Genomic DNA, 16579 nt, shown 5'->3' on the forward strand with positions numbered 1-16579 from the left:
TAAGTGAAAACGAGACATACTTCTAAGAAGGAGGCAGGGCAGGCTCTCCATTTGTGTGGTAAATTGTGCTCAAATATAAAGTCAACTTCATTAGTCAGTACGCCAACTGTGCGATTTAGTTTTATTCGCATGCAAGTCTTCTGACAAACTATGAAATAGGAACAGGTGCAAGAGCTGTAGGGTTATTATGCACCTTGTGTGGCAGTACGAGATAGCCTATTCTGCTAGTTGGTCGTGCATAATTAGGAAATATAACCAGGAACTGCAAGCGCACTTTCTAAATTTCTCAATCCGTATGATTGAGATCAACGTCGGAATGGCCTCCTAAGTTATAAAGAAAAACTGAGTGAAATTAATCAGTCATTACCCAATCGTCTGTCTGCTTGCGCACCAGATGCAAGTACGTGTCAACGGACGGCGTGCTACCGACGTGCTTCTTCCCCGAAGGCTACGGCTACGTCAAGGAGAGCGAAGAACGCCACGTGGACGGGAGCGGATTCACGACTCGTCTGCGGAGACCCGACTTACCGCCATTGTTCGGCGGGGAATTCAGCGAGGTGGTCGTCAATGTTTCCTTCCTGACGCCTTCTAGGCTTCGCGTGCAAGTAAGTAAGCAAGAACGTATAGAACGTTAGGGCGCATTTAACCTCTTCAAGACGAGAGAACGAAGCAACGAAAGGCGGGAACTTAAGCAGACTCACGTCCGATTTACTACACTCCATTGGGGTAAGGACACAAAAGAAAGGAAACAGAGAGAGCTAGAGATCCTAGTTGTGTGCACATCTGAATATACGCACAAAGTCGATAAACAGTCACAGAGACCTGGCGAGTTGAGGTTGTGTAAAGCGGTTAGTAAACTTGCAGTATGCTTGAAACGGCAGCGGTGCCGGCCACGCATGTTGTCCACGTCGGGACTATTGTGACGTACTAAGGAGGCGCACTTCCTACCAGAAGAAGTGCGCTGGCAAAAAAAAAGAGCGACATGGTGAATTCTTGAAAAAAAGTTAGTATCTTGCCCTGAATATTCTCTTGTGGCTACTGCTACGTATTGGAAGCGCAGCGTATGTTTTGTAGGCCTCGTAAGTCTTCAACCACTAGCGTGCCGAACTAAATTTCTTTCTTTCCCAGCCGTGCTCTCAGTACTTGTCGATTACTCCTTTAATGCCGGCCGTATTTGTGGTAACCCAAATACCAGTCCACAAAGCTAGCGTCATCATACATTCAAGTTTACTGCCTGCCACGAACTTAAACATCCCAGCTTCGTAGTAGGCGGACTGGGGCGTATATCTCTGGTGGTTCAACTGGTGTATTCAATAAAACATTCCAAGAGACTGCTATTCTGGAGGTTAGATTTTACAGCGAAGCTGTCAGCCTCTAGTTGGTCCGCGTCCAATAGGCGTCAGCGCCCGTTGGGCAAAATGTGGGCCGCTCGCGGCGGATGTGCGGGGCCATGATCAATGGCTCGTACCCCCGTAAGGCAGATGCTTTAATCAGTCAGCAAAGTGAAGCGAACAGTACAAACATTCTTTGTTAATCACGTATACAACATACAAAGCAGCAAACGTACAGTAAAGAACAAGCACAAAACGATCATCGCAAGCACACATCGATGAAAAGGCGCTCCTGATGACGATGCGAAGCACGTAGAGCGCCCCGCATACTTTTTCCGGTAAAGATTACTGTTGCGCAAGCTGCAGAGCCGACGGCAGCTTGAGACGTGGGGAGTGACGCCCTTAGTAAAACTTCTTTTTGGGCGAGTTGGTGCATACTTGACATAAAAATTGTAACAGCGCAAACACATGCAACCACAAAGTATCTCGTCTGGTTACTTTGTGTCTCGCCCTTGCTACTTTGTGGTTGCATGTGTTTGCGCTGTTGCAATTTTTATGTCGATGTCCTTAGCCTTCGGCATATAAAAGAGCCGGCACAGCAACTGGTTTCCATGTTGTTGCGGCACCGCTATGGGCGGCGGCTTGCTGTGAAAATTACCATTCCTCCTGTTACTAACATTATTGTAAATTAGCATTTCTACTATTGCTCTACACCAATAAAACATTGCAAACCCACCTCAGTAGTTGTAGCGGTGATTTTCAGCAGTTTCGCTGGACATTCACTTTCGCAGCGCCGGGATGGCGAGTAAATTTTTTAACCACACATCATTCCCCCCTGATGAACGCGGAAGAATGCATTCGCTACAAAATATTTTTATGAAAATAAAAAAAAACCAAGAAACTGTATTATTCGAAGGAATAATATCGCGTGTACCAGGATTAACAATAAACAGCGTGCAGAAAGAGCATAGTCAGTAGGGTGAAGGGGCGTGTCATTAGAATTCGCTGCTTGGTGCTCCCTCATGCGCGATTTGAACCACAATGTTTCGTTGAAGAATAAAGTGACCTAATAAATTTGTCTGGGAAGTAGGATGTTCTCATCCGTAGTAAAAAAAATCCACGAAGATTTCTTGATTTAAAGAAACGCCCCATAGAAACCCTTTATTCACCAATATCGTTAATGTACTGCGTAGAGCAGACGCTCGTACACGCCAGTTTGACTTGAACAGTCCATCTTGTGCCTTGCCCCTTCCATCCAAAGTGTTCCCCGAAGCTGCGATGGAGCCACTTATCTGTCGTAATTTTCAGGTGATACACGAAGGTCAGAGCTTCAAATCGAATATTTTCGATGACGACAGCTCACAACGCTGCAACGAACACGACACGGCCTACGAAGTGTCACAAACGGAGTCTGGACAGTCATTTGGCCTTGTCGTCACGCGCAAAGAAAACAGCACGGTAATGTGAGTATATGCAAGAACGCAGACAAACCATGCACATTTCTTTTTCGACAATGTTGCTTATATTTCACTGCTATGAAGTTTAAACCCTACATTTGTTAAGTCAATTTTTCGCTAACTGCTTTTAAATGTTGAAGGACGCCTAAGCTAAGTCTAATCCAAAAAACAATCTAGTGCTCTGCTCCGGGTCTTTGCGGTTCTTTTTGGGACGTGGTGATTGGTTAAACAGAGGTTTCATGAGATTTCTTTGCTCCCGCTTGGCGCCGTTTATGTAAGAGAACCGCAAAATTCTTCACTGTTTCTCAGTTTCCTCTACGCGTGCCAAAAGAGTGCCAATGCCATTACATTACCTCTTCGAGTCAACGCCACGACCCATGTGACGCTGAATAACATCATTCATAAGTTGGGTAAAAGAGTCAGATAAAAAATAAATGTGGGGTTTTACGTGCCAAAACCACGATCTGATTATGAGGCACGCCGTAGTGGGGGAACACCACATTAATTTTCACCACCTTGGGTTTTTTAACGTGGCCCTAAATCTAAGTTCACAGGCGCTTTTGCATTTCGACCCCGTATAAATGCGGCCGCTGTGGCCGGGATCAGATCCCGCGACTTCATGCTTAGCAGCGCAACTTCAAAGCCTCTAAGCAACCAAGGAGGCTGCCAGACTTTCGAGTTTTGCCACTTCACAACATTTATCTTAGCGTCGCGCTGCACGTTTCAACTATTCTGTACTTTAAGAGAATAAGCAGACGATGCAGAAAACCTGTGCAGTACACACAAAGAAGAATTTTAAGCTTGAGGATGCTCTGTCGTGGTAAAAAAATCACCTTCCAACCATGAAAATGGTGTTTAGGCGAACTAATACACCAACTTGAAAGTGTGATTTTTCGCAATTGCACTCTTTGCTCCCAGTGTTCGTTTTTGCAAAAATTAGTTTTGTATAAACATATAAACAGGGTGGTACATAACGATGTTCTTAAATATAATATAAAATGGCGAATACATGAACATACAGTAGATACAGGTTATGCAATATATACGAGAATGCACACTACGCTTTATTTCGCAGCGATATCTTTTCAGCTATCAATACACTAGTCTTTCGTACGCCCGCGGTTGTAATCCTGAAGTATTTTCTGAGACGGTTGTATATATATATATATATATATATGTATATATATATATATATATATATATATATATATATATATATATATATATATATATATATATATATATATGTATACACATTCGAACCACTCGACCGACATAACTTCAAAGAATAATGCAGCACCATAAGAGTGCAGAAGCACCTCTAGCTGATCTGATAGGTTGACGCCACGCTCTTGATTATTTATATGATGGATATATTAAAAGCTACAAATTAACTACAAAAAGTAGTTATTCAGACACAGAATACCTTTTTAGATACTACGCCAATATTGGACAAATATATAAATTTTATTGAATACATAATATGTGAAACAAATCCCGCACGAATTGCGCAGAAGCTGAATATGCAAACCTCGATCACACAGCAACTACGGAAACTAACGAATACCTTCACGCATACCAGACGTGCTAAATCATTACCCAATCATATTACGTTTACTGGAGTGTGGAACTTCCTCTAAAGCGTTTAAAAAATGAATGAACTGCTTGCTGAAGGATACAGAAATTCTCACGATGCCTAAAATTCCTAACATTGTGCTTGTATCGGCGTGTAATAGTGCCGATTCTGCCTTTCGCGATTTCGCTTAGTACTGCCACTTCTATCATTCTTACACCGGTTATATGCATGTGCAATCAACTCACTTTTTGTTTTGATTAGATTGATACTTGCACAGCATAAGTATGTGCGTGTTGTGCGTTCCTTTCGTTCTGCTACTATACTGTTCTGCCGCCAAGGTCACACGACCAAGTAAGGCATTTTCTCAGCCTTTAGCCGTGTCTCTTGAAGCAATTTCACATCGAATTTGCCTTGCAAAAACGAAAGCAAAGAAATATTAGCTTTTGTATAGATCATCAACGAAGTGAAGCAATTTAGGCGAAGCTAGATGTAAGATGTGAAAGGCCGGAGCGAGAGAAAAGAACAAAGTAAATGCGTCCGTCAACTTTATGACCGGGATGCACCATCTCCGCAATAAATGCTATTTTCTTCGCGGTGTAACATTGTTCCACACGCATCCACGAATGTTTATTCCAACCGACATTGGATGAAACAGCGCAAGACTTACTGCGCATTACAATGCGCCGGCCCCGATGTTACACCAAAAAGAACATGTGCCTGAAGGGTTGTGTGATAGGCTGACGCGCCAGGATTTGCTGAAAACTCGCAGCTAATCTATGAAACAATACCTAAGTGGAAGAAATTAAACGATGCCAGTGGTGAGAACCGAAAGTCAGGGTAGGAAATAGAAAAAAAAACTGTTTTTCCATTTCACCACCGCAGATGCCATGTGCATGAAGTATCAGGTTGACATCCACATGGCCTACTGCGATCATATGACGGGCCTGAACTACGACTTGGAGCAAACCGCTGATAAAAAGATGCTTATGGTTTTTTACTTGCTTGACGTTTTGAAGTACCCGAGCACCCTTAGATTCTTCAAGGTGTACGTGTTACATAAAACACCATTTTGTACCTAGATATTATTGAAAGACTGCAGTAAGGGTGTTCTGCGAGCGAATGACACCATTGTTCCCAAATTTCACAGACAGTAAGGGTTCAAAAAGCACGTTTCGACATCCAATTCACCATCGAAAGTTTAATCTTGCTTTGAGTGTAGCGTGTAGCAGAACCTAAAGAAATAGAGTACATTCGTTTTTTATGCCCCTTGAAAAAAGGACCTCCAAAACGTCCAAGTAAAATTACACAGTAAGATTTGCAGGGAGCCACAAAAACAAACAAATAAATAAATTTCCTAATGAGTAACTTATTTTATTTGTTCATTTGCTTACCTTAAAGGCCCCTAGCCAAGAGGTACCGCTTGAGGTGTTACCAGTTCTTCAAGAAGGTATTTCTTTTTCTGATGAAAACTCGCCGTCCTGATTACGCACAAACAATTAAACTACATTCAAGCACATACGTCGATACTTGCAAAGGAATTAGATGCATTAAACACAAACACTGCTACTATATTCCAGACTTGACACGAGGCTACCGGGAACAGTGCTCGCGGAGCAGTTTCTGCAGCTGTCCACACGAGTGACAACAGCAAATGTATTCGGCCTTGGAGGTCTTTCCACGAAGGAGACGCTCAAACATGACATCAACTGGAAGACAATAACATTTTTCAACAAGAGAACTCAGAACAGACCGGTAGGTTCCCATTTACTTTCGTCTGAAATTTTACACTTCATGGCATTAGATGAGCAAAACCGTATAGTAAGCTGACTGAAGTAAGCAACCACTAAGTTAGATGAATTGCGTTTGCAGCATTCGGCACTAGTCGCAGACACACCTCTGTGAGAGCCATTGCTTTCTGTCGTTTTCTTGTCGCATGTCAATGAACAGGAGATTCTTTGCAAAATTACGCAGAAAGCTACCGAGATGATTACGCAATTAGCAACGCTTCTTATTGTGTGGAATGTCTTGGCCACCTCTAACTGCTATTGAGCTTTTGGTATATTGGGTAAAACAGCGTGACCTGCCTCATGCCTCTTCACTGATTGACAGGTCGCTGCACTTTCGTATCACTTATATTTTCCTATCTTCTGTTTATTCATATTCAACCAGTACCTAATGTGCGCACCCAATGAATAACCCTTCAGTTGTTAGTTGTGCCCTCTGTACGTGTCGTTCTTCTTGGTCTGGTCCCTTGTGTTCTTTGGCGCTGTTTTCTAAGGGTGTGAGCCAACAAGGCCAAGAGTAGGTATTGACTATTCTCGAGCCGTCTTTGCGTTGTTACACAACAGGCCAACCGAGAGCAGGGGTGCAATGCAGGCCACTGAAATGCGCCCCTTCTGCCGTGACTGAGTTCAAGTGCGCCTCCGCCGCGGCCGATATGACGTCATACTTAGACAACCAATCAAGCGTCACCGCTTCCTACACATGCCCTTTCCTCTCTGCGTCACCACCCCTGACACCTTTCTCTCCACAGTCATCCTCCACACCCACTTTCCACATTTCTCCTTCCGCGTCACAGTAGAATCACCGCAGCATCACAACCCGCCCGACTACGCAAGGATAGCTTTGAAAATGTAGCGGCAGAAGAGGAAAGACTGTTGAAGTAGACTTTGATGGATTCAGATGGAGTCCACTAAATCAGTCGAGCAAAACACGCAAATGTTGTAAGTTTTATATTTCATGTCATCGATATCTTGTATTTCAGAGCGAGTATTTCGGTGTGCATCCTTTCTACGTGGTGGTCGAAGAGGATGGAAAAGCGAACGGCGTATTTCTGAGGAACAGCAATGCAATGGGTAAGAGAAAAGTGCCTGCCGGAAAATTGTGTCCGTTGACATCAATTTGACAAGGATGACATTTCAGTGAGGTTCATGGTTGGCATTCTGATTTAGCTGTGATATAGTGGCACGTGTACTTGTTTGTCTTTCTTCGCTTGACCGCGTTTCGCTAACAAATGCTCTCGCTAAGCACAGGACGCGCCTGCATTTATTGGAAGTTTCTCGAATGTTCTCGGTGGTTCTATGCGTTGTCTGTTGTTACCAAAGCTTGCGTAATCTAATTGTGTGCGCGACGGGAATAGTGTAGTACCTTCTGGAAGACACGTGGGCGCTAGCGATTACTCTGGAAATTTTGAAGACTCATGCAAAAAAGCTGATGTGCTTGACCAGCAGATGAAATTTTCGACGATCTCCGACTGTGTTCGCTGCTGTCGTTTTTCTTTGTAGCCTGTTTCTGAGGGCACATGTTCGCCCAATAAAACACTAGTTTCGCCATTCACACTTTTGCCGCTTTCTTCACCGTTTCTACGACGGGACAATGATGTACTGCATATCGCATTTATTCTAAGCGTAGGCGTAAGCAAACTATGCCCTAATGCCGACATGGAGACATCCATAGCGCAGTATATGCCAAAGAAATATGAGCCCTATCCTGCCCACTGAAAAGATGCGGTAATGAAATCTTGTAGCTGTAAGAAGGCACCTCAATCAACAATCAACATTCGTCTGGTCTTAGATACAGCTTTTGCAAGCTTACACTGCACCATGTCAGGAGAGATCTCAAGGAAATATTGCGGTTATCTTGACTAGGATCACGCGCTTCCGTCGTCTTTGCCTGTTTCCGTCATCGTAGTTGTGATCGCTACTGAATAGGCTGCGATGACAGCACTAAAGCCATGCCATATGGGACCAGCTTGTAGTGAGATAAAATTGTAACATTGCGGAAAGTTAGCTTCGAGACCTTCGCGCATGGAAATGAGATGCCTATTCTAGATGATAAGCCTGTTTGCGCACTAGGTATAGTACTTATATACGCCGTTAAAGATACACCTCAGGGCTTTGTACGGCACGCAACGTAACTTGACAGAGAGTCAGGATACGATAACGCATCAAGTCCAAACGCAAGATACATGTTTCTGTAGTTGCGCACCGGGACCACGACCCTTCACGACTTTTACAAGACAACGGAATTAACAGAAAACTATCGGTCTGCGCTGCCACTATATCGGTAATTAGGCACTTTGTAGGGAACTTCTATACCTTTAAATGGAGCATTGGGTAAATATGTACGCTACATCCTTCCAGTGTTGCGCAGTACGTGCAAGTCAAATGTTCGCTCGTTGGTGAGCTTACAGAGCCAAACATTGCGCACCTGTTTAGGACTTCCTCACTGCGCACCGACATCTGCAGAAATCGTCCTCGCCAAAGAGCATCCCATCCAAACATACATTGCTGCGCATTGTCTGACGTCGAATATACATCATCTTTCCCGTTTCCCCTATCATAATTTGGCGTTCTTGCCCTCGCAGAGACCTCATGTGACGTTTTCTCAGGTTATCATCATCCATGTAGATTGTCTTCCGTCAAGATACACACCAGCAGCAAGCCTTTCTTCTCCTTGTGGTGTCTCCAGTACCCTCAGTTCCGCCTAAGTATTGCGAGTGTAAAGAAGGTTACTCCCCCCAAAATAGCGCTAAAACAGATGATGCCGCTAATAATAAATGAGACATACGGGGATCGAATACACATCTATACCGATGGTTCGGTCTCATTTGCCAGCTCTTCAGGTAACGGTGTTATTCCGACTACGAAAACTACAATCAAATTCAAATTGTCACACATGACAACATCAATGGCGGCAGTGCTTGCTGCCATGCGGGTTGCTGTAACATACTTTCTGCAAGACACCTCGGAAATGGGTCATATTTTTCAACTTTAAGACAGCACTTTAGAGTCTGCATTTTGCTCAACATCACGGGACTCGTGAGCCGCTGACATAAGAGATAAGGGAAGACCACCATCAAGCTATCGTTCAAAGGTATGAAATTATATTGCTGTGGTTACCTGGATATACCAGCATTGTTGGTAATGACCTCGTCTGCCCATCTGGAAGCCCAACGCATTCCAATCCTCTTATCCGGAACCGACACGGCAAGAGATCTTCATATCATGGCTAAAAAAATGACGCACAAATACTGGTGTTCTCCAAACCTCCCGAAGTGTCATCTACATAGACTTGATCCATCCCTAAAGCTACAAGTACCCACAAAAGATTCCCGCTCTGAGGCGACAGCATTGTACCGCCTCTGGCTCGGAGTGGCATTTAGAAAAGCTTACTGTTTCCACATTGGAATGGGGGATGCGCCCATGTGCCACTTTTGTGGAACTACAGAAACGATTGAACGCATGTTATGTCTGCCGCCAGCACGACGTCAAGCGTGGAGCTCTCCGGGCAGCATTTAACCAGCTGGACAATAGACATTTTCGGAAATGAAGTCCTCGGACAGTGGCCGTACGCATCAATAGTACAGAAAGCCACGAAAGCGTTGTTGCTGTACTTGAAGTCGACTGTTCTGGGCGACCCTGTTTAAACTCGGCGCAAACCTTGAAATGTGCGCAAAACTGTGCTTTCTTTCCTCTCTCTCTTTTCATCCCTATAGCCCTTCCCCCATTACAGGCTAGCAAAACGGACCTGCGTCTGGTTAACATCCCTGCCTTTACTCTCTTCTATTTCTCTCTCTCTCTCTTTTAAATGTAGAATTATTCCGTACGACCACTTCGAAACGTGCATCAGACTGCCGCCATGGGCATTGCGAAAGAACGTACGTTTCTAATGTGCACGCCTTGCACAGATTATTTGATCTATTAAAGCATTCATTTGCGGAGAAGGACTCGATTTAAGGAATTACTACGTATGTGTCATAGAAACACAGTAAATATGTATTTAATTACTGAGTTCGATACATAAAGTCACAGCTCTCCAGACGCCGTTATTTCTTAGTATGCTTGCAAACTTACGCATCGCTTACATATATTTAGGTGTGTGTGTGTTATTTTGTGGGTAGTGGATGAGCACGCCGTCCTATTGAATCATCCAGTAGCACCATGTGCAAGTTAGTTATCAGTTCTGCAGTAGAGATGCGCATAAGAGCTAGATTTATGCTGTGTGTGGCCATTGACATGCTTGCCAACTCTCCCGAAGTTTTCGTAAGGTTTGCAAATTTGGGCTCGTTGTGCGAATTTACGAAATATAAAGTAAGTTTGCGAAATAACTTTAAGGGTGTTGATCGTAGAGGTGGTGTGCAATATTAAAAAAATATGAATGCAAAGAAACAGAACTAGTTGTGATGGTATTTGTGCCTGCTTCTTGTGGAAGTGCACGACTCCCTATACATACCAGCCGGGAACTTGCTTCGAGCAAACTTATCCAGCGTAACTTATGCAGCAAGCGAGATCGGCAACAGAAAAGTCGCTTAAGCTATTGTTCAGTGCTTGATTTCAGAAAAGAAATTCTCTGATACAAGGGCAGAAGGCAGATTGGCTCTGCCTGACGGGACCCTCGCGCCTGAACGCAAATACTCAGAGCATGCAGCAACGGAACAAGAACGTCATGCGTTATCGTTATATACGGAGCACAGTACGGCAACCTAAATAGAATGTGTATTTCGTCACTCTCTGCTGTTCTAATTTTCCTACTGCTTGCGAGCTGCTTTCAATGCTAAAGCCTCGTAATAATGTGCGTACGCATCCGAAAAAGGCGTGTGCTCAAAGCAATGTTCCTAAAAATGCGTGCCATGCTCTCTGCGTGCGATCGTAGCGTGTAAAAAACGGCGTGCCGAATCTGCACGTCATCCTAGCATCTAAGGAACGACGGTAATGCGGTAATCGCGGTACTGCGTCCAATCCTTATCTTGCGCATTATTTCTCGATCGAAGCAGCAAGTGCCTACAGTACTAGTTCTATAAACTCAAATATGTGCAAAGGCATCACGGGCGCAAGACCGAAGTGGAAAGGACATCACGGTGATAGTAAAAGGCTTGTTTCGTGCAGCTTTAATCAGGTGGGACCATTCCAAGCATACTGCGAATGAGGGCTATAAACATATCTCTCTTGTGCAATGTCACGAGCCAGTCGCATGCTCTAATATCTCAAAATCATCTTCTCTGTACGCCGAATTATTACAGGCCTCATTAGAAGAGCTGTCACGGTTATTTTAGTTAAGGAATCGCTTTCTGCTTCGTCTAATCTAGGTAGATGCTGGTGACGACAAAAGTAGCCCTCTACTGCATGCAAGAAAACTCAATCATTGTGCCATTACGAGACGTAATCTGAACTCACCTGACAGTCATCTTTCCTTCAGGACGACGTTAAGAATCTGTATACTGTGCTGCACATGGTCCATGAGTAAGTGTCCTGCAATAGAACATCGCACTTAAGGCATGCAGCGAAAGGTGCACTCCGCGCACCTGAAAAAGCCTATTTTGAGTTATATAAGTGGTCTTGTTGCGCTCACGATTATGACAAAGGCTGTCTCAATTTACAGATGTTTTGTTGCAGCCTGAGAAAGTGATCACGTTCAGAACGACGGGAGGCACGCTCGATTTCGACATCTTTCTTGGCGACAATCCCTACGACGTTGTGCGTCAGTTCACAGAGGTGCGTTTAAACTTTGTTTCATACCGGTAGCCTCAAACGCACAGGCCATTTTTTTTCTTTTTTTTAAGACTGTGCAGTCGAAATAATAACAACTGGTTTCAGCGACGTACTGCTATATATAGTAGTTGTGAACGTTACTAAACGTTTCGTAATCGCTATTAATGAACTAAGATCTTCTGAATAACCTTGATGGCTTAGATTAGGGCATACCTTGCAATTAACGTAAAACCAATGTGTACTCAAGGTATGTAAACTTCGAGACAGTTCAGCATTTCAGACATGTGCTTGAAGCTGGTCAATAAGTTATGAAATCTTGCCTAGTGTTATGATGTTTCAAAGACCAAGCTCTAATTGTCTGCAATGCACTCGCTCAGAGGGGTGTCTAAATGCCTCGGCACACGCATGCATGGCTGCATAATATGCTCAGTCTTCCATACGTTCCATCAATTGAACTGAAGGGCCTTCGATTCCTCTTTGAGACTAGAGGATTTAAAGAAGGTTCTCGTACTAAAGAATTTACGGAGAAAATACATCTATAGACTGATTGGTTTGTGGAAAACGTTTGCAATCAGTTATGCGAATCCGATGTAGTGATCCTTACGAATGACTATCGCAATAAAGCCCCTATGTTTTGTAATTTTAGGCTTGCGTAAGGTAGCCGTGCCAGCGGCCAAACCCCATATTGCTCGCATTTCTTCGTACCAAATGAAGCGTTCCGCGCACGATGCCATGCGTAACAGCGGGTTTGTTTCAGCTAGTTGGAAGACCAGCAATGCCTCCTTTCTGGGCACTGGGACATCACATCAGCCTGGATGCTGAGGCCGAGCTTTCACAAGTCTGGCCCCTGCTGCAGAAGCTGCGCAAGGAAGGCCTTGATGTGGTGAGTGCGGGCGCTACGCACATCTGTCAGCGTCTCTTCAGCGTAGCGCACCACTTCGATGCACCGAAATGTAAAAGTGGTAAAACATCCAGTATGAAAGAAACAAAACGATTATTACTATACAGAAGCAAGGCTTTTTTGTGGAAAGTTAGTTCCTACCTGTCGTAATGTCACGTGGAAGAATAACAATGAAACGATAAAGAACTAAGTACCACCCCATATGCGATGAAATCGAAAATGGTAGGTGTTGCTTTAATCGACAGGAAGCTGGCAGTGTGTTAGATGATAGACGAGTATGATGTACAGGTTGAGAATATGAGGGAGACGTAATGTCGGGCAAGTCGTTCATTGAGTAGAGCAGATGTTTGGTTGTGCACTAGCGTGTCAGAATACGGCTTCTAAGGAAAAGGCACCCAACGCAGTACCCAAGCAAATCACGTGATGCGATGAGATTTGGAAATTTTTTGCACCTGATCGAGTAGGCTGCCGCAAGACAGGCGTAAATCGATGTTCCAGGGGATCCCTTTGTCCTGCTGTGGACATGAAATATTGAGTATTTCCCCTATAATAACAGGAAAATTATGCAGGCTCGACGCACATCTTTAAATCTATGTGAGGGGAAACTTTCGTGGAGCAGTTAAAGTAAGTGCCTTACAACAGTTCATCTCCTGCGTAGCGTTTTGTAGAATAGCGATTACGCACCTGCCCGGCATAACGCAACACAACCTACCGCGCAACTCGCGCGCGTTAACCACGTGATCAACCCGCGGTCAACACTCCCCCAGGAATCAGCGCAGTCTTCATTACACAATATCCGGAATCATCCTAGTTTACTCGTGCACTATCTTCAGGATCGGTCCACCTCACTAGGCGAGAAACTGATCGAGCATGCGTTTGAAATCCCGGGAAGAAAAGACATAGAAAAAATTCGCTCTAATAAAGTAATTGTATGCTTGAATGAGCGCACTTTTTGCAACGATCTTTATGTACCGTTTCTCGTTTCATCGTGCAATTCTGTAGAGAGCAGAGCCACCCACCGGTGCATCTGTAGGCGTAATACAGATGTCGGTTAGGGAATGAGTGCTGGCCTGTGTATGAGCCATCTTGAAGACAGCAGCGATAGCCACGATAAGAAAAGGCCGCGAGGGTTTGCAAAGGAAAATTTGTTTTAATATTACTCATTCACTCTCGAGTCAAACGAATAGCTCCGCCAGGTTTGCGGACGCCTTAGCATGGCTTGTAGGGCGTTACCGCCTAGCAGGGAAGAATGTGTGTTTGCGGAAGAGAGAAGGCATGTACTCTCTACACAAAAATGCTTATTTTTTTAGTCCTTATAAGCTTACAGAGCTAGGAAATGAAAAGAATGAACCTGTATATAATAGTAATCATAAGTAACGGTGCCTATACATACATTTTGTCCCTACAAAGCTTTTTACTTGAATATGCATTCGCATATAACAATTATGTTTAGAACAAGGAAAGCAGTTTTTTGTACCAGACTGCTTTTTTTTTGTTTGCCCCGTACTCGAAAGGTTGTTGAAATTCCTGGAATTTAAGATTGTCTGGGAATTTTTCCACGTAGCGTGTTCTCATGAAAGGTGTAATATATAAACTAGTTCTTGAGCAAATAATTTTCCTATGATATACATTACAGATATACATTAAATGCTAATGTACTACTATACTAATTGTAATAATGCATACTAGATATACATTAAAATAAAATTCGACTCCGTTCTTCGCTCGTTCAAGTACACCGTGCTCATTTCAAACTGTTCATAAGCGTATACCAGCACGCGCCGAAACTGACTGCCTCCATCTTCCTTTGCTTACTTTTCCATCAGCGCAGTAGTTCAGGTTTCAAAGTCCATCTGCATCCGTAACCGCTCATAGTCGTATGCATCCTCTCGCGTGTTATGCCGTGTTCGCCCTATTCTGCTTTTTCTTGCATCTGTTCCTCTATTCCCTTACCCCTAGACCAGGGTTGCAAACCGGAGGTTTGTCTGGTTAATCTGCCCGCCTTTCCTCCGCTTCCTTTGTCTCTCTCTGTTCGTGATCCTATCAATGAGGGATGCCGTAGTGAGGCTGAAGTGCCAGTTATCGCGCCAGAATGTGAAGCCTGAGATGGACGGCGACAGTTGCGTAGTGGTCGCGTCGCTCTCACGAAGGGGGTGGTCCTGTTCAGTGTCCGACGACTGTTCCAGCATAGATTGTGGCTCCTATGCGAGCGAAGACATCATACTGGAGGACGCCTTGCTGCGAGTTAACATGACCGCTACCACCAAAATGCAACGGGAGTCCGGCGCCTTGAACGGATTCCAAGCGGTACACGACACACCGAAGTCTCAGCCTTTCCAAAAAAACCCAACTCAACAGTGCATTCAAAGCAATTGAAATGGCAACAAGCTCTTAAGAGTAACAACAGGTTATTTTTATTGCACTAATCATGTAACGATGCAAACTTGCAAAGTAATTGCTCACACATTGCATACTGTAATATGACAAACCATTTTGCTTGATCTCTTCATACTACTCAAGGCAGAAGAACCAGCAGTTGAACACACTGTATCAAGTCAATAAAATCATTAAAGCAGGCTTTGGCCACAAAGCAAGTTTACAAAGCTTTGCAACGTTTCGCATCAGAGCCAAGGAAAATGTGCACGATTAAACAGTACATTCAGAACTCACAGAAAAAGATGCTTGGGACTCTGTCTCGCCTGTTTTACTTCTTGCAGGCCCTGCAAAGTGGTCTTTTCTGAAGTAGTCCTGCATAAAAGCAGTTTCGGTGATAAGTAAACAGCCACCGATACAAGTTCACTACACAACAGCTGTGCATTGTCTGATACCTTGCAGAAGCCCGCGATTTTTGTACATATAGAAGGAACGAAGTAGTGCATATATATAGTGCGATACATGTACCTCCATCCCAACATGAGACTGCAGGTCCTTTAGGTCATTTTTTTAATGAAACAGCGCTTAATGAACATACAGGCCGAATTTTACATTCTTCATTTCAACTGAGGCCGATCAAACCAGCAAGATATTCCGGGCGGTAAATGCTGAAGCTATCACAGCTGTCTCATAAGCGGGAGCGCGCGAGGTTTTCGCTTAATACAAAACAATGAGCACAGCACATCATTCAACGCTACATGGAAAATCAGAATGCCAACAAATGATATATAAAAAAAAACAGAGAAGAGAGAAACCAGGGTGTAGCGGGCAAATTGTATCTGCTAGTATTTACTCTGTTTCGAACACACTGTTCTAGGCCTGCATAGTCAGAACAATCGCACAAGCAACGCAGCGAATTGGGCGATTTGGTAAGTTAACATTCTTGGCGTATATGTGCAGCGCGACACAGACGTGTCGTTCATCCTTTGTTCCGCGTGTGTGTGGCGCTGAACGTATACGCCAAAAATAGTACAACAAGCTCTCTTGCAAGGCGTACGCATCTAAGCGTTAACAAGGGCGTTACTCGAGATAAACGTTGCTTTCCGTGTAAAAAAGGTGAACTGACCTCGCATACCCTGGTCCCTTTCGGACCCGCCCAGTCTTGGCCCATAAGCAGTAGCCGTACCTGTCGCCTGCGCACGTCTGTCTTTCCCCACGGCACCGCGTAAAAAGCTTTGCCACCTCCCTTGCGGCTTTATTTATTTATTATTTGAAAAACACTGTCAGCCTTATACAGGCCATTACAGGCAGTGGACGGGTCGGTACACGTAGGAGTACAATTTATCAACTATACATCACTAATCTTAACCGATACAACAGCAATCGATAAAAAATCCTAGACAACCTATAACAAACAAATCGTAAGTTTCATAAGTAAGCATAAAAGATAA

General features: G+C 44.0%; 1 protein-coding gene across 2 annotated transcripts in view; it reads left to right on the forward strand.

Moving 5' to 3' along the window:
• Positions 1-16579, forward strand: part of LOC142576378 (lysosomal alpha-glucosidase-like) — a 165933-nt gene that overhangs the window by 80119 nt on the left and 69235 nt on the right. For both annotated transcript variants that reach the window (XM_075686484.1, XM_075686485.1), the window contains exons 3-8: positions 395-605; positions 2640-2794; positions 5942-6116; positions 7129-7219; positions 11745-11857; positions 12612-12737. In XM_075686484.1, coding sequence (XP_075542599.1) covers positions 395-605; positions 2640-2794; positions 5942-6116; positions 7129-7219; positions 11745-11857; positions 12612-12737 — 871 coding nt within the window. The remainder of the gene's footprint in view (positions 1-394; positions 606-2639; positions 2795-5941; positions 6117-7128; positions 7220-11744; positions 11858-12611; positions 12738-16579) is intronic.

Source organism: Dermacentor variabilis, chromosome 3 (genome assembly GCF_050947875.1).
Source record: "Dermacentor variabilis isolate Ectoservices chromosome 3, ASM5094787v1, whole genome shotgun sequence".
Taxonomy (NCBI): Eukaryota; Metazoa; Arthropoda; class Arachnida; order Ixodida; family Ixodidae; genus Dermacentor; species Dermacentor variabilis.